The sequence below is a fragment of the Mirounga angustirostris genome, unplaced genomic scaffold (assembly GCF_029215605.1).
Source record: "Mirounga angustirostris isolate CCGP_5_RB_7025 unplaced genomic scaffold, mMirAng1.0.hap1 SCAF_11, whole genome shotgun sequence".
In the NCBI taxonomy this organism is placed as follows: Eukaryota; Metazoa; Chordata; class Mammalia; order Carnivora; family Phocidae; genus Mirounga; species Mirounga angustirostris.
The window spans coordinates 71,529,508-71,548,066 of record NW_026991719.1 but is presented as its reverse complement, the minus strand read 5'-3'; the positions used below and the strand labels follow the sequence as shown (position 1 = coordinate 71,548,066).

Sequence of the window (18,559 nt, the reverse complement as noted above, 5' to 3'; positions counted from 1 at the left end):
CAAGATCAATAAAAAATAGGTCAACACCCTGACATCTAATAGTAAAACTTACGAGCCTCAGAGACAAAGAAAAAGTCCTGAAGCAGCTCAGGAGAAGGGATCTGTAACCTACAATGGTAGAAACATCCACAGAGACCTGGCAGGCCAGAAAGGAATGGCATGATATATTCAGAGCACTAAATGAGAAAAATATGCAGCCAAGAATACTATATTCAGCTAGGCTCTCATTGAAAATAGAAGGAGAGAGAAAAAGCTTCCAGGACACACAAAAACTAAAGGAATTTGCAAACACAAAACCAGCCCTACAAGAAATATTGAAAGGGGTCCTCTAAACAAAGAGAGAGCCTAAAAGTAACATAGACCAGAAACGAACACAGACAATACACAGTAACAGTAACCTTACAGGCAATACAATGGCACTAAATTCATATCTTTCCATAGTTGCCCTGAATGTAAATGGGCTAAATACCCCAATCAAAAGACACAGGCTATCAGATTGGATAAAAAACAAGACCCACTGATATGCTGTCTACAAGAGACTCATTGTAGACCCAAAGACACCTCGAGATTGAAAGTAAGGGGGTGGAAAACGATTTACCAGGCTAATGGACACCAAAAGAAAGCTGGGCTGGCAATCCTTATATCAGACAAATTAGATTTTAAACCAAAGACTATAATAAGAGATAAAGGAAGGACACCAAATCATACTTAAAGGGTCTATGCAACAAGAAGATCTAACAATTGTAAATATCTATGCCCCTAACAAGGGGGCAGCCAATTATACAAGCCAATTAATAACAAAAGCAAAGAAACACATTGACAACAATACAATAATAGTGGGTGACATTAACACCCCCCTCACTGAAATGGACAGATCATCTAAGCAAAAGACAAACAAGGAAATAAAGACTTTAAAGGACACACTGGACCAAATGGACTTCACAGATATATTCAGAACATTCCATCCCAAAGCAACAGAATACACATTCTTCTCTAGTGCCCATGGAACATTCTCCAGAATAGATCACATCCTAGGTCACAAATCAGGTCTCAATTGGTACCAAAAGACTGGGATCATTCCCTGCCTATTTTCAGACCACAATGCTTTGAAACTAGAACTCAATCACAAGAAGAAAGTCAGAAAGAACTCAAATACATGGAAGTTAAAGAGCATCCTACTAAAGAATGGATGGGTCAACCAGGAAATTAAAGAAGAGTTTAAAAAATTCATGGAAACAAATGAAAATGAAAACACAACTGTTCAAAATCTTTGGGATGCAGCAAAGGCAGTCCTAAGAGGAAAGTATATAGCAATACAAGACTTTCTCAAGAAACAAGAAAGGTCTCAAATACACAACTGAACCCTACACCTAAAGGAGCTGGAGAAAGAACAGCAAATAAAGTCCAAACCCAGCAGGAGAAGAGAAATAATAAAGATCAGAGCAGAAATCAATGAAATAGAAACCAAAAGAACAGTAGAACAGATCAACGAAACTAGGAGCTGGTTCTTTGAAACAATTAACAAGATTGATAAACCCCTGGCCAGACTTATCAAAAAGAAAAGAGAAAGGACCCAAATAAACAAAATCATGAATGAAAGAGGAGAGATCACAACCAACAGAAAAGAATTATGAGCCACTGTATGCCAGCAAATTAGATAATCTGGAAGAAATGGATGCATTCCTAGATATATCAACTACCAAAACTGAACCAGGAAGAAATAGAAAACCTGAACAGCCTTATAACCACTAAGGAAATTGAAGCAGTCATCAAAAATCTCCCAACAAACAAGAGCTCAGGGCCGGATGGCTCCCGAGGGGAATTCTACCAAACATTTAAAGAAGAATTAATACCCGTTCTTCTGAAACTGTTCTGAAAAATAGAAATGGAAGGAAAACTTCCAAACTCATTTTATGAGGCCACCACTACCTTGGTCCCAAAACCAGACAAAGACCCCATCAAAAAGGAGAATTACAGGCCAATATCCCTGATGAACATGGATGCAAAAATTCTCAGCAAAATACTAGCCAATAGGATCCAACAGTACATTAAAAGGATTATTCACCACAACCAGGTGGGATGTATCCCTGGGCTGCAAGGTGGTTCAACACCCACAAATCAATCAATGTGATATAATACATTAATAAAAGAAAGAACAAGAACCCTATGATCCTCTCAATAGATGCAGAAAAAGCATTTGACAAAGTACAGCATCCTTTCTTGATCAAAACTCTTTAGAGTATAGGGATAAAGGGTACATACCTCAATATCATAAAAGCCATCTATGAAAAACCCACAGCAAATATCATTCTCAATGGGGAAAAACTGAGAGCTTTCCCCCTAAGGTCAGGAACAGGGCAAGGATGTCCACTATCACCACTGCTATTCAACATAATATTAGAAGTCCTAGCCACAGCAATCAGACAACAAAAAGAAATTAAAGGCATCCAAATTGGCAAGGAAGAAGTGAAACTCTCACTCTTTGCGGATGATAGGATACTTTATGTGGAAACCCAGAAGACTCCACCCCAAAACTGCTAGAACTCATACAGGAATTCAGTAAAGTGTCAGGATATAAAATCAATGCACAGATATCAGCATACACCAACAACAAGACAGAAGAAAGAGAAATTAAGGAGTCAATCCCAATTACAATTGCACCCAAAACCATAAGATACCTAGGAATAAATCTAACCAAAGAGGCAAAGGATCTGTACTCAGAAAACTATAAATTACTCATGAAAGAAATTGAGGAAGACACAAAGAAATGGAAAAACATTCCATGCTCATGGATTGCAAGAACAAATATTGTGAAGATGTCAAGGCTACTTAGTACAATCTACACATCTAAAGCTATCCCTATCAAAATACCATCCACTTTTTCCAAAGAAATGGAAGAAATAATTTTAAAATTTGTATGGAACCAGAAAAGACCCCGAATAGCCTGAGGAATGTTGAAAAAGAAAAGCAAAACTGGTGGCATCACAATTCCGGACTTCAAGCTCTATTACAAAGTTGTCATCAAGACAGTATGGTACTGGCACAAAAACAGACACATAGATCAATGGAACAGGATAGAGAGCCCAGAAATGGACCCTCAACTCTATGGTCAACTAATCTTTGACAAAGCAGGAAAGAATGCCCAATGGAAAAAAGACAGTCTCTTCAACAAATGGTGTTGGGAAAATTGGACAGCCACATACAGAAGAATGAAACTGGACCATTTCCCTACACCACACACAAAAATAGACTCCAAATGGTTGAAAGACCTCAATGTGAGACAGGAGTCCATCAAAATCCTAAAGGAGAACACAGGCAGCAACCTATTCGACCTCAGCCGAAGCAACTTCTTCCTAGAAACATCACCAAAGGCAAGGGAAGCAAGGGCAAAAATGAACTATTGGGACTTCATCAAGATCAAAAGCTTTTGCACAGCAAAAGAAACAGTCAACAAAACCAAAAAACAACCGACAGAATGGGAGAAGATATTTGCAAGTGATATATCAGATAAAGGGCTAGTGTCCAAAATCTATAAAGAACTTATCAAACTCAACACCCAAAGAACAAATGATCCAATCAAGAAATGGGCAGAAGACATGAACAGACATTTTTCCAAAGAAGACATCCAAATGGCCAACAGACACATGAAAAAGTGCTCAACATTGCTCAGCATCAGGGAAATCCAAATCAAAACCTCAATGAGATACCACCTCACACCAGTCAGAATGGCTAAAATTAACGAGTCAGGAAACGACAGATGTTGGCAGGGATGCAGAGAAGGGGATCCCTCTTACACTGTTCGTGGGAATGCAATCTGGTGCAGCCACTCTGGAAAACAGTATGGAGGTTCCTCAAAAAGTTGAAAATAGAGCTACCGTATGACCCAGCAATTGCACTACTGGGTATTTACCCCAAAGATACAAATGTAGGGATCCGAAGGTGTACATGCACTCCAATGTTTATAGCAGCAATGTCCACAATAGCCAAACTATGGAAAGAGCCAAAATGTCCATCAACAGATGAATGGATAAAGAAGAAGTGGTATATATATACAATGGAATATTATACATCCATCAAAAGGAATGAAATCTTGCTATTTGCAATGACCCGGATGGAACTGGAGGGTATTATGCTGAGCGAAATAAGTCAATCAGAGAAAGACATGTATCATATGATCTCACTGTTATGAGAAATTCTTAATCTCAGGAAAGAAACTGGGGGTTGCTGGAGTGGTGGGGGGTGGGAGGGATGGGGTGGTTGGGTGATAGACATTGGGGAGGGTGTGTGCTATGGTAAGCACTGTGAACTGTGTAAGACTGCTAAATCACAGACCTGTACCTCTGAAACAAATAATACATTATATGTTAAAAAAAATAAAAAGAAGAAGATAGGAAGGAAAAATGAAGGGGGGGAATCAGAGGGGGAGACAAACCATGAGAGACCATGGACTCTGAGAAACAAACTGAAGGTTCTAGAGGGGAGGGTCGTGGGGGGGATGGATTAGCCTGGTGATGGGTATTAAAGAGGGCATGTACTGAATGGATCACTGGGTGTTATATGTAAATAATGAATCATGGAACACTACATCAAAAAAAAAAAAAGAAAGAAAGAAAGAGATTATCATCTATTGAGTACCAAGATATTTTTCCAACAGTATTATCCCCTCAATATTCTTTTATATGCACAGGACTACTTTATTCTTATATCAGAATTTGTTTGTAGATACTTAGTCAAAAAAATCATTTTCTAACCCCCAGAGCCTTAACAGTGGTTCTTTTTACCTACAGCAGCTTTTTTATTTTTATTTTTTAAAGATTCTTATATTTATTTGTTTGAAATAGTGAGAGAGAGAGAGCATAAACAGGTGGAGGGCCAGAGGGAGAGGGAGAAGCAAGCTCCCTGATGTGGGGCTTAATCCCAGGACCCCAAGATCATGACCTGAGCGGAAGGCAGACGCTTAACTGACTGAGCCACCCAGGCACCCTATACAGCATTTTTTTTAAAAATTTGAACATGTGAACTAGGATATATAAAATTCTGAAGCAAAAATGGGGAATCTGGAAATACTTTCCCCAAGGAAAGTCCTTGAAAGACACTTTGGAAACCACTGTTCTATAGGGGAAATCCCAAGCTTCGAAACCTGATAAAAAAACTAGCTTCACAAGTTGGCTTTTCCCTACCCTTTATACTAAACATATTGCCTATGAGTCTCCCACCTCAAACATCTGCTCTGGGTCTTCAACTTAATTGGTATTCCCCCTAACACACTAGTCTCTTTCTCATTAGTGTTTATTTTTCTGTAGTCCTCTCTGCCTAGAATGTTTTTCACTGATTCTCCTCCTGTCTGACATTCAGTCTACAAAACATAGCTCCAAAGTTTCCATCTTTCTGTGTATTACCCAACTTACCAAATTGACTTAGTTGCTCCCATCTCTGTGATCTTTAGCACCTGGTATGTACTTTTATTATAGTCTGTATTACACTTTAGTGCAATTATTAATTTACATGTCCTCTCTAGTTCTACTGTTGACAAGGACTGCTACTCATAATTTTTCATTACCTTAGACAAAATATCCTAATACAGCAGGTGCTTTATAAAATTTTGTATGACTAAAGAAATAAAAATCTCACTGTCATTAAATTCATTTTCATTTTCTACCATATAATAACTTTAATATTTTTTAAAGTTTCAGTTAGAGAAATATTAAGCTTATTTTTAAGTATTTCATGCACTTTTAAGTTCTTTTATAGTGAATAAAAAAGTTCAATGCTAAAGTATGAAACTGGTATTTTTAGGGGATCACTGCTTATCATGGTGTTGATAAACACTAAATTATTTAAGACAATGACCATTTGGATGTTCTTCTTTTCTAATCATAAGGCTTCTCTACCAAGGATACATCTTCTTTCTACTTTTTAACTTAGATTAAAATTGGACAAGATACACAGATGCTCAAAACCCTTAAAAACAAAGAAAATTATATATTATTGAGACATATAAGTGAGCAGATATGCTGCATTCTACAGAAGGCTTTGAGACAAGGCTGATTTGGCTAGTGCCCCTCATCACTGCCCCCAGCACACAAAAATATACATACAATAAGGCCTTGAAAGGGATTTCCTACAAGGAAATGACAATTTTTTTTAAAGAGTCATGTCCATTTTATTTAAGTCACTAGAATAACAAAACTGTTTTCTTGAATACTTTAAAAATTCAATAATGTAACCTCTAGTACAGCTTGAAAAGCTCTGAAGGACAAGGCAGTTAGATCAATATTAGTTTATTTCTAATTCTGGGCAGCATGAACAGACAAGGCTGATCATCAGATGGATTTTATTACCTGTCGGAGTGATAAGTCCTGGTGATAAAAGGCTGGGGACTGAATGGGGCAGAAGGCGAGCATTGTCCTGCAACACTCCCAAAGAACGCTTAGGAGGCCTGCCAGGCCTGGAACTGTTGAAAAACAGACAAAAACAAAGATCAGGTTAAAAATGTACTCTTTTTGGAAATACCATCTCTTGCTATATTTGTCTCCTCAATCTTGTTTAATTACCAAGAGTGATAGAATTTTATTTTAAAGACTATTTTCATTGATTACCAAAAGACCAATACTTTTCTTTCTACTAAATTTCCCAACATAGTTATGGCAAAAATTAAAACCATAAAAGACTAATTTTTAGTTTAGATTACATTTTCAAGGCAGCACTTTGCAATACAGCTTACTTGTTGTGAGAAACCCAAAGTTACCTCCTGTTTAAAGCTACATTTGATCCCAAGTATTATTAGTACATGCTACTGAGACCTGAGATAGTGACTCACAGAATTCAGATTGTCTAGAATGTGAAGTGACTAAATCTCTGCACAGAGAGGTAAAGGGATAAAGAGCTAAGAGATGGGGAATATGATGTGATTTTTTTTAGCATTTCCACAGATGCCAGGAGACCACCAGGAATAAAGGACCCCCACTCTCAGTAGATTTTTTAAATCTACCTATTATTTAAACCAGGCTATATAACCAGCAGTGCACTCTCTTGGAGTGGCTGTACTAACAAAACCTGCCACTTTTGCTATCTAGGCTGTCTTTTCTCACAGATATATTAGTGTTTCTAACTGATGAGTTGAGGCTAAACTCATAGCATTAACCTGACCTATTCCATTTGCACATTCTTCACCTTAGTGTGAGCAGTTCAGGAATTGCAGTTGCAAATGTTAATCCGTAAAATAACAAAATAGAAAGTCAGTATCTGGCTTCCATGACTCAAATACAGTCAGTGTACTGATTACATCATTTGGAAGCTGTCACCAAAATTAAGAGATTTATAAGTCATTGAACATTAGGATCAAGTTATTCTCAAGTCATTCAATATATCTCAAATATTAGTTTCTAATGTTGCCTAAGATACTTCTATTGGTTTTTAGTAAAAATGCAGTTTAAAAGCTGAATAATAGGGCTTTTGACAAAATACTGAAACACGATATTAAATAGCCCAAACCACAAAAATGTATGAGGTTCAGATAGAAAACATTTCCAAAAATGACTTTTGGTTCACAAAAAAAGTTTAAGTTAAACCTTATTCTATCAATTTTGCAGTAGCAAAGTGCTCCATCAGTGTAAGACAAACTCAGCTTTTTAAATGAAGACAACTTCTAGCAACCTCACACAGAGGTACCATTGCCCATTTCATTTTTCATACACTGTGCTGGTGTTATTTACTTTCATTGTACATCAATACTGTATATCAATTTAGTATGAAAGATTCTGTTTTTCTCATTAAATGTTTCAATTTTATAAACTGACTCTCCCTTCCTTCTTTCTACTTGATTCTGAGCCATAACTTATTTTATTTAATTCAGTATTGTTATCCTGTTTGCCTTTACCTTGTTTTATGGCTTCCTCTTTTAAGGAAGTGATAAGAGAAGAGCTATTTACTTCAAATGCCAAGGATCCCAAGATCACTGAACAATGTTCATCAGTGTATATCCAGTCATTAGAAGTTGAATAAGCTTCACCAAATCTGTACTTTCTAAGTGCTTCTTTGTCTTTTCATTAGTCAGAATACAAGGCTACTAACTTTATTCAAGTCTACCCTATTACTTTGTACTTTTCCAATGTAAACATTTCAGTGTGGTCTTCATGCTCACCATCACTTTCAGACTGTCTCCAGAACTAAGCTGCCTGATGTAACTTCTATTTCCATATAATGAGCCAGTTGTGACAGTGCACTTTGAAACCTTTAAGGTTTAACTAGATTTGTTCCAATTTCTTGGTCAATCTCACAATTTGAAGTAGCTCTTTTCCAATGAGCTGACTCAGGTTTGAGAGGCATTAGAGGTTTCTCAGGTGGTTCTACCTTAAATTCCAAGATTTGAAAAAAAATTGGTAAAATTTCCCACCATCATACCTATATTGGAGAATTCATGGCTTATGTTATAAATGGCTTGGTAGTATTTACTACATATGTTATAAACCAAGAGGACCATATTCACCATCCTAACATCTTTTTCAGTTGGTTGGTTGGTATGATTGAGTCTCCCCAATAAGAATGTATGCTCTATGAAGGCTGTATATATCTCTGATTTTGTCACTGCATCCTGAGCAATTCTCATGGTATCTACACACAGTAGGGCCCAGTAAATTGTTAATTAACTCAGTTAATAGGAAATATTTCACTGTTGCTACAGTTTCCAAATATTCCTTAAATCGCTCTATTCTCCTTGACTACATGAATAGCAAGTTGGTTGCAACATTTAATCATCAGGTAATCATTCTTAAGTCTTGAAATCCACAATAATTATAGGAGCTTCAAAATATGATCCACTTGAATATGAATATGTCCAAAGCTAAATAAGGTTAGATGCAACTATGCACAAGGTTAAAGAAGGGTAGATGTCACTTATCTTATGCCACTTCAAGAACCACTCAAGGACTAAAGGTCCCTGGAGTTACACATCTGCAGTGACAATATCACTTATTCAGTCATTCAGTAAACACTTCATCATCCAGTAAACAAACATGCTCTAAGTGCCCAACCAGTGTGTGTCTGGCATGGTACTATATATAAGGATTATAGAGGTTAAAACTGAAGCTTGACAAAGGCAATGGTTTTGGTCTCTTTGTTTATTGATATAATGTGAATACTTAGAACAGCTTCTATCTTTGAAGAGCTTATGGTCTAGTGATAGAGATGTGTGTCTGACCTATTGTTTAAAGTTTTGATTAACTCTTCAGTGAGTATAATTGTATGATATCCAAACTTGTTTAAATTTATCAGTGGGCAAAAATCACATTCAGATGCCTTTGTTTCTATTTTTGGAAAGAATACTTGGACCCCTAGAATAAATTAATTAGAATCAAATTTCTAAAAGTGCTTTATACTCAATAAAGTTCCATACTAATAGAAGATAGCTTTATTTTTACCTTTAGACTTAATGACCCTCTCTAGTAAGGCACTCCTAGCACTAAAGTTCCTGCATTTTTTTAATTTAAATTCAATTAGCTAACATATAGTACATCACTAGTTTCAGATGTAGTGCTCAGTAATTCATCAGTTGTATATAACACCCAGTGCTCATCACATCTCATGCCTTCCTTAATGCCTGCATTTCTTTTCAAAGAACACAAGCCTAACAACATGATGCAAGACTATGGAGGACACTGTAGAAAGTTGGAAAAGATCATTCTTAACAGATGATCCTGCTTCTTATCTTTAAGAGCTTTATTAGCATCAGGCAGATATTTACATATTAATCAAGACAAATAAACATGTGGTGATTTAACTAGAAAACTGTTATCTGGATGACAATTAAATCAGCATAGGTTGAAAGGTCCATCACTGCAGCATCCTATTTCTGCTGAAATATTGATTATGTTACTGATTTCAGTAATGCTTTATTTAACAGGGAACAAATAACCATGTAATTACTCTTTAATTTAATGATAATTGCTTGTTGGCAATTATTTGTTTTCTGCTTAATTACAAAGTTATTTTAACTCTGTAAAATAAAACAGCTTTAAAAAAAAAATTCCCACCCAAATGACTCAGTGGATGTATCATCCATGAACACCATAAACAAAAGTTGTTAAGGTACAAGACAAACAACCTAAGAAATAGAAAAACTTTTATTAAATAACTCAGCTAAATCTTTAAGAGCTTCAGCTTATAGAATGAACATTAGTTGGTTACACCTAATTAATGGGTGGTTTCTAGGGAAATTATACCAAAAAATCAAGATTTTCTCTGGGTCCAGGTCATTCTTTAACATAATTTATCCTGATATATATTTCCCCCTTCATTCTGTAAACTTCTTTAGAAGAAATAAAATAGGGGCGCCTGGGTGGCTCAGTCGGTTAAGCGTCTGCCTTTGGCTCAGGTCATGATCCCAGGGTCCTGGGATCAAGCTCTGCATCGGGCTCCCTGCCCAGCGGGAAGCCTGCTTCTCCCTCTCCCACTCTCCCTGCTTGTGTTCCCTCTCTCGCTGTGTCTCTCTCTGTCAAATAAATAAACAAAATCTTAAAAAAAAAGAAATAAAATAATTCAGCTTCCTGAGGTAAAAGAATAAACCAACTTGAAATATATATCTATAGTATTTCATACTTCTGCAGTTGAAGTGGATTACCATCAGAGCATTACCTCAGTTTATAAACTTTATAGAGTTGGTGGTTCCCTCTTAGGGAATTCAGTAGGTCTTCTGGTATCAAAAACATATGACACATTCCATGATATATCTATTCCATGTTGTAACAGATAAAGTAGCTAATACTTTGTTCATTAAGATTATGAAATTTCACTGTTAGAGTTATTTTTACCTCATGTTAGCATCCGTTTGTACATGAATCAAGGAATAAGCAACTGAGTAAGATGAGTGATTTTGTTTTTCAAAGAATAAAAGTCTTGTTAATAAATTAGTTAGTGATGACGAGCCTTCAGGATATTTCATACCAATCATATAGTCAGTACATGATTTAGTGAGGAATCACAAGTCATGTTATCCTCTTCAATGAAAGCTTGGTTTACTACTTTTAAAGAAATACTTGTAATATTCTGGGGCAAACTGAGCAAATTGCTGAAGATATAGTGGCAGTTAGGGTGGCATTAGCAGCCACTTGTAAGACCACTGCAATTGGATTCCCGAAGTGGGACCTGTTAGCAATGACCTGGGATTCACTTTTCAGAGCTATCACTGATATTTAAAATCCCTTGGGATAATCTCTGAATGCATCATGTTTTCACTCACATTAGGAGCCAAAAATGACATTAGTTTTGAAGGTGTTGTTTATTTGACTGTGAAAGTACTGCTCTGACTTTCAATGTGCTTTTTAAATTAAATAAGAATCTTCTTGCCAGAACAGTAAAACTTTTAATTGCATCATGGATTAATAATAATCTCTTAGGCCTGACATTTATTACAACATTTCAGGGATGCCAGTGGTAGTTAAACTCTACCTGACCTTTCAGTATTTATGAAGAGAAACAAACTCTGACCTCACAGCAACCTGAATCCATCTTCTCTCAGTGTTGGCAAATTGATAATTTGTCTAACTATTGCACTGGATTATATTCCCAACCAGATCAAAGGCAGCAGCAACCAATTCAGCAAATGGGAGAAACTCATCCATGAAAAATGGGCAATTAACATTAATCATATATGAAAATTTTCAAGCTAATAACTAGAACCTGGGCACTATGGTAACTCTCATAAAAAGGTGCTTATGTTAAGCTGGGCATCAATCGGTCCTTGGTCATGGGAACTTAAAGTGCGGCTCATCATGTCTCTAGGAGCTATCAATATAAAGAACAACAACAACAACACAAAAAAAACAAAAACAACAACAACAAAAAAACACCAGAAGCAAGACCATTTATATCCCATTACCATTTACTCTTCTTTCAGTTTCTTTTTCTTTTTCCTTTTTTTTTTTTTTTTTTTTTTGAGTATAGTTGATACATAGTAGTTTCAGGTATACCTTTTCCAGTTCTTATAGGCAATCCAAAACTCAAATTTGGATATGTTAAAATCATCAACACCAGCATTCCATTCGAATTAGGGAAGTTAAGGAAATTATCTTTAACATAAGGATGTTCAAGGGATGAAGAAAAACCTCCACTTGTTAATGGATCACATATTACAATATTGAGGATTATGTAGAGCAATTTATTTATGCATTAATCTTATAATTGTGATAAATTGAATTATTTATATCTATTATCTTAAATTATAATGTTAATTCCCTTGCTAATGCTGAGTTTCTGTTTTTCCTTCAATAGAAAAAAAAAGAAATCTGATGTAATAGGCAATTTAAGGGTTGACTACTCACTTGATAGAAAGTATAACTGTGAAGTTATTTTATACTTCATTTACTTGACTCTGCTCCCTTTTTAAATTAAATGTGCTCCAGGCCTGGTTGTTAGCACCCTTAAACAAGTTTACTTTTTGTCATAAATTGACTGAATTCTAATAAAGGTTTTAATATAATTAACAAAGACTGTATAACAAAAATACTGGCATATGACTTGAATTCTTAGTGGCCTCTTTCTGCTCTGCTTGTGTAATTCCTATTAACTTCAGTGGAATCAATGCACCTTAGTAAATCTTAGAGTAAATCAAATTAAATAAACATTTCCCCTTCTAAAGTGTATCATATCACTGTCAGATACAACTTTTTTTTTTTTTTAGAGGCATTACTGAATTCAAAGAGTATATCACTATGCAAAACTTCTCATATTAAGAGAATGGATAAGAAGTTAACATTCACTTTTGGATATTCTATTAACATTTCAAATTCAACATATGCCTCCCCAAATCCCACTCTCCAATCCTCCCTTTTCCTGTTTTGTCATCAGTACAGGCATGCTCTCCTCTTGATTTCCAAAACTATAAACTTGAGGGCAATTTTGATTCTCCCTCTTCCTCTCCTTTCATTTTCAGTCTCCAATATTTTTGCTCCATTGTAATATGTGTTGCAGATTTCCATCTCCATCTATTGCTAACCCCCTAATTCAGGCCCTTATCACTTCAAGCCCAGGCTATTTTTAACAGTTTGCTTCATAGTTCCAATTCATTCTATGTAAACTGTCCTGTGAATTTTGGTGAAACTTCCCTTTCGTTATGTCATCTTTTGCTCTAGAACCTTCAATACTTCCTGACTGCATACAAAATAAAGTCTAAATGCCTTAGTCTGGCAATCTCCCCCAATATGTATTTCTTCCCTTTCTCCAATTACTTCCTAAATGAGTATTCTATTCCAGCTGGAAGAATTGATTCAATCTCTGCTAAGCATAGTATTTAACCATAGAACCCTTTCATTGTGAAACATTTTCAAGGTATCAGAGTTCCTTGGAGACATGCTTTCCTAAGCTCCACTGCCTTGGGAAGGCTTCAGTATAAACTGCTGTAACTGCTGCTGCTTTTCTGAAAGGCCACTGACTTTTACTTTGTATCATCATTTATAGATTTTCTTAAATGGTTATCAAAAAGGGCACTTTAGTGGCTGAGGAGCAAGATGGTGGAGGAGTAGGAGACCTAAATTTCATCTGGCCACAGGAATTCAGCTAGATAGGGATCAAACCATTCTGAACACCTACGAACACAACAGGAGATCGAAAAAAAAGAATAGCAGCAACTCTCTGAACAGAAAAGAGACCACTTTCTGGAAGGTCTCTTCTGATTTGTTTAGTGTATATTTTTCTGGGATCATTGTTCCCTGTTAGCATTTTGTTTTCTCATTCATCCATTCTCCTCTAGACAAAATGACAAGATGGAAAAAATCACTTTAAAAAAAAAGAACAAGAGGCAATACCGACTGCCAGGGACCTAATCAATACGGACATGAGTAAGACGTCAGAACTAATGTTCAGAATGACGATTTTAAAGATACTAGCTGGGCTTGAAAAAAGCATGGAAGACGTTAGAGAAACTCTTTCTGGAGAAATAAAAGAACTAAAATCCAACCAAGTCAAAATCAAAAACGCTATTAATGAGGTGCAATCAAAAATAAGGCTCTAACTGCTATGACAAATGACACAGAAGAGAGAATTAGTGATATAGAAGACCAAATGATGGAAAATAAAGCAGTAGAGAAAAAGAGAGATAAAAACTACCGGATCACGAGGGCAGAATTTGAGAGATAAGTGATACCATAAAACAAAACAATATTAGAATAACTGGGATCCCAGAAGAAGAAAGAGAGAGAGGGGCAGGAGGTATATTGGAGCAAATTATAGCAGAGAACTTCCCTAATTTGGGGAAGGAAACAGGCATCAAAATCCAGGAGGCACAGAGAAGCCCCAACAAAATCAATAAATATAGGTCAACACACCAACATGTAACAGTAAAACATACGAGTCGCAGAGACAAAGAGAAAATCCTGAAAGCAGCCTGGGATAAGAGATCTGTAACCTGCAATGACAGGAACATTAGATTGGCAACAGACCTATCCACAGAGACCTGGCAGGCCAGAAAGGAATGGCATGATATATTCAGAGCACTAAATGAGAAAAATATGCAGACAAGAATACTATATCCAGCTAGGCTGTCATTGAAAATAGAAGGAGAGAGAAAAAGCTTCCAGGACACACAAAAAATAAAGGAATTTGCAAACACAAAACCAGCCCTACAAGAAATCTTGAAAGGGGTCCTCTAAGCAAAGAGAGCACCTAAAAGTAACATAGACCAGAAATGAACACAGACAATACACAGTAACAGTTACCTTACAGGCAATACAATGGCACTAAATTCATATCTTTCCATAGTTGCCCTGAATGTAAATGGGCTAAATGCCCCAATCAAAAGACACAGGCTATCAGATTGGATAAAAAACAAGACCCACTGATATGCTGTCTACAAGAGACTCATTGTAGACCCAAAGACACCTCGAGATTGAAAGTAAGGGGGTGGAAAACGATTTACCAGGCTAATGGACACCAAAAGAAAGCTGGGTTGGCAATCCTTATATCAGACAAATTAGATTTTAAACCAAAGACTGTAATAAGATATAAAGGAAGGACACCAAATCATACTTAAAGGGTCTATGCAACAAGAAGATCTAACAATTGTAAATATCTATGCCCCTAACATGGGAGCAGCCAATTATATAAGCCAATTAATAACAAAAGCAAAGAAACACATTGACAACAATACAATAATAGAGGGTGACATTAACACCCCCCTCACTGAAATGGACAGATCATCTAAGCAAAAGACAAACAAGGAAATAAAGACTTTAAAGGACACACTGGACCAAATGGACTTCACAGATATATTCAGAACATTCCATCCCAAAGCAACAGAATACACATTCTTCTCTAGTGCCCATGGAACATTCTCCAGAATAGATCACATCCTAGGTCACAAATCAGGTCTCAATTGGTACCAAAAGACTGGGATCATTCCCTGCCTATTTTCAGACCACAATGCTTTGAAACTAGAACTCAATCACAAGAAGAAAGTCAGAAAGAACTCAAATACATGGAGGTTAAAGAGCATCCTACTAAAGAATGGATGGGTCAACCAGGAAATTAAAGAAGAGTTTAAAAAATTCATGGAAACAAATGAAAATGAAAACACAACTGTTCAAAATCTTTGGGATGCAGCAAAGGCAGTCCTAAGAGGAAAGTATATAGCAATACAAGACTTTCTCAAGAAACAAGAAAGGTCTCAAATACACAACTGAACCCTACACCTAAAGGAGCTGGAGAAAGAACAGCAAATAAAGTCCAAACCCAGCAGGAGAAGAGAAATAATAAAGATCAGAGCAGAAATCAATGAAATAGAAACCAAAAGAACAGTAGAACAAATCAACGAAACTAGGAGCTGGTTCTTTGAAACAATTAAAAAGATTGATAAACCCCTGGCCAGACTAATCAAAAAGAAAAGAGAAAGGACCCAAATAAATAAAATTATGAATGAAAGAGGAGAGATCACAACCAACAGAAAAGAATTATGAGCCACTGTATGCCAGCAAATTAGATAATCTGGAAGAAATGGATGCATTCCTAGATATATCAACTACCAAAACTGAACCAGGAAGAAATAGAAAACCTGAACAGCCTTATAACCACTAAGGAAATTGAAGCAGTCATCAAAAATCTCCCAACAAACAAGAGCTCAGGGCCGGATGGCTCCCGAGGGGAATTCTACCAAACATTTAAAGAAGAATTAATACCCGTTCTTCTGAAACTGTTCTGAAAAATAGAAATGGAAGGAAAACTTCCAAACTCATTTTATGAGGCCACCACTACCTTGGTCCCAAAACCAGACAAAGACCCCATCAAAAAGGAGAATTACAGGCCAATATCCCTGATGAACATGGATGCAAAAATTCTCAGCAAAATACTAGCCAATAGGATCCAACAGTACATTAAAAGGATTATTCACCACAACCAGGTGGGATGTATCCCTGGGCTGCAAGGTTGGTTCAACTCTGCAAATCAATCAGTGTGATAGAATACACTAGTAAAAGAAAGAACAAGTACCCTATGATCCTCTCAATAGATGCAGAAAAAGCATTTGGCAAAGTACAGCATCCTTTCTTGATCAAAACTCTTCAGAGTATAGGGATCGAGGGTACATAACTCAATATCAAGAGTATAGGGATAGATGGTACATACCTCAATATCATAAAAGCCATCTATGAAAAACCCACAGCAAATATCATTCTCAATGGGGAAAAACTGAGAGCTTTCCCCCTAAGGTCAGGAACAGGGCAAGGATGTCCACTATCACCACTGCTATTCAACATAATATTAGAAGTCCTAGCCACAGCAATCAGACAACAAAAAGAAATTAAAGGCATCCAAATTGGCAAGGAAGAAGTGAAACTCTCACTCTTTGCGGATGATAGGATACTTTATGTGGAAACCCAGAAGACTCCACCCCAAAACTGCTAGAACTCATACAGGAATTCAGTAAAGTGTCAGGATATAAAATCAATGCACAGATATCAGCATACACCAACAACAAGACAGAAGAAAGAGAAATTAAGGAGTCAATCCCAATTACAATTGCACCCAAAACCATAAGATACCTAGGAATAAATCTAACCAAAGAGGCAAAGGATCTGTACTCAGAAAACTATAAATTACTCATGAAAGAAATTGAGGAAGACACAAAGAAATGGAAAAACATTCCATGCTCATGGATTGCAAGAACAAATATTGTGAAGATGTCAAGGCTACTTAGTACAATCTACACATCTAAAGCTATCCCTATCAAAATACCATCCACTTTTTCCAAAGAAATGGAAGAAATAATTTTAAAATTTGTATGGAACCAGAAAAGACCCCGAATAGCCTGAGGAATGTTGAAAAAGAAAAGCAAAACTGGTGGCATCACAATTCCGGACTTCAAGCTCTATTACAAAGTTGTCATCAAGACAGTATGGTACTGGCACAAAAACAGACACATAGATCAATGGAACAGGATAGAGAGCCCAGAAATGGACCCTCAACTCTATGGTCAACTAATCTTTGACAAAGCAGGAAAGAATGCCCAATGGAAAAAAGACAGTCTCTTCAACAAATGGTGTTGGGAAAATTGGACAGCCACATGCAGAAGAATGAAACTGGACCATTTCCCTACACCACACACAAAAATAGACTCCAAATGGTTGAAAGACCTCAATGTGAGACAGGAGTCCATCAAAATCCTAAAGGAGAACACAGGCAGCAACCTCTTCGACCTCAGCCGCAGCAACTTCTTCCTAGAAACATAGCCAAAGGCAAGGGAAGCAAGGGCAAAAATGAACTATTGGGACTTCATCAAGATCAAAAGCTTTTGCACAGCAAAAGAAACAGTCAACAAAACCAAAAAACAACCGACAGAATGGGAGAAGATATTTGCAAGTGATATATCAGATAAAGGGCTAGTGTCCAAAATCTATAAAGAACTTATCAAACTCAACACCCAAAGAACAAATGATCCAATCAAGAAATGGGCAGAAGACATGAACAGACATTTTTCCAAAGAAGACATCCAAATGGCCAACAGACACATGAAAAAGTGCTCAACATTGCTCGGCATCAGGGAAATCCAAATCAAAACCTCAATGAGATACCACCTCACACCAGTCAGAATGGCTAAAATTAACGAGTCAGGAAACGACAGATGTTGGCAGGGATGCAGAGAAGGGGAACCCTCTTACACTGTTCGTGGGAATGCAATCTGGTGCAGCCACTCTGGAAAACAGTATGGAGGTTCCTCAAAAAGTTGAAAATAGAGCTACCGTATGACCCAGCAATTGCACTACTGGGTATTTACCCCAAAGATACAAATGTAGGGATCCGAAGGTGTACATGCACTCCAATGTTTATAGCAGCAATGTCCACAATAGCCAAACTATGGAAAGAGCCAAAATGTCCATCAACAGATGAATGGATAAAGAAGAAGTGGTATATATATACAATGGAATATTATACATCCATCAAAAGGAATGAAATCTTGCCATTTGCAATGACCTGGATGGAACTGGAGGGTATTATGCTAAGCGAAATAAGTCAATCAGAGAAAGACATGTATCATATGATCTCACTGATATGAGGAATTCTTAATCTTAGGAAAAAA

At 36.7% G+C, this 18,559-nt stretch overlaps 1 protein-coding gene across 2 annotated transcripts in view; it reads right to left on the bottom strand.

Annotated features, from left to right (window-relative positions):
• Window positions 1-18,559, bottom strand: part of DACH2 (dachshund family transcription factor 2) — a 909,992-nt gene that overhangs the window by 463,700 nt on the left and 427,733 nt on the right. For both annotated transcript variants that reach the window (XM_064574314.1, XM_064574315.1), the window contains one exon: window positions 6,342-6,454. In XM_064574314.1, the coding sequence (XP_064430384.1) occupies window positions 6,342-6,454 (113 nt within the window). The remainder of the gene's footprint in view (window positions 1-6,341; window positions 6,455-18,559) is intronic.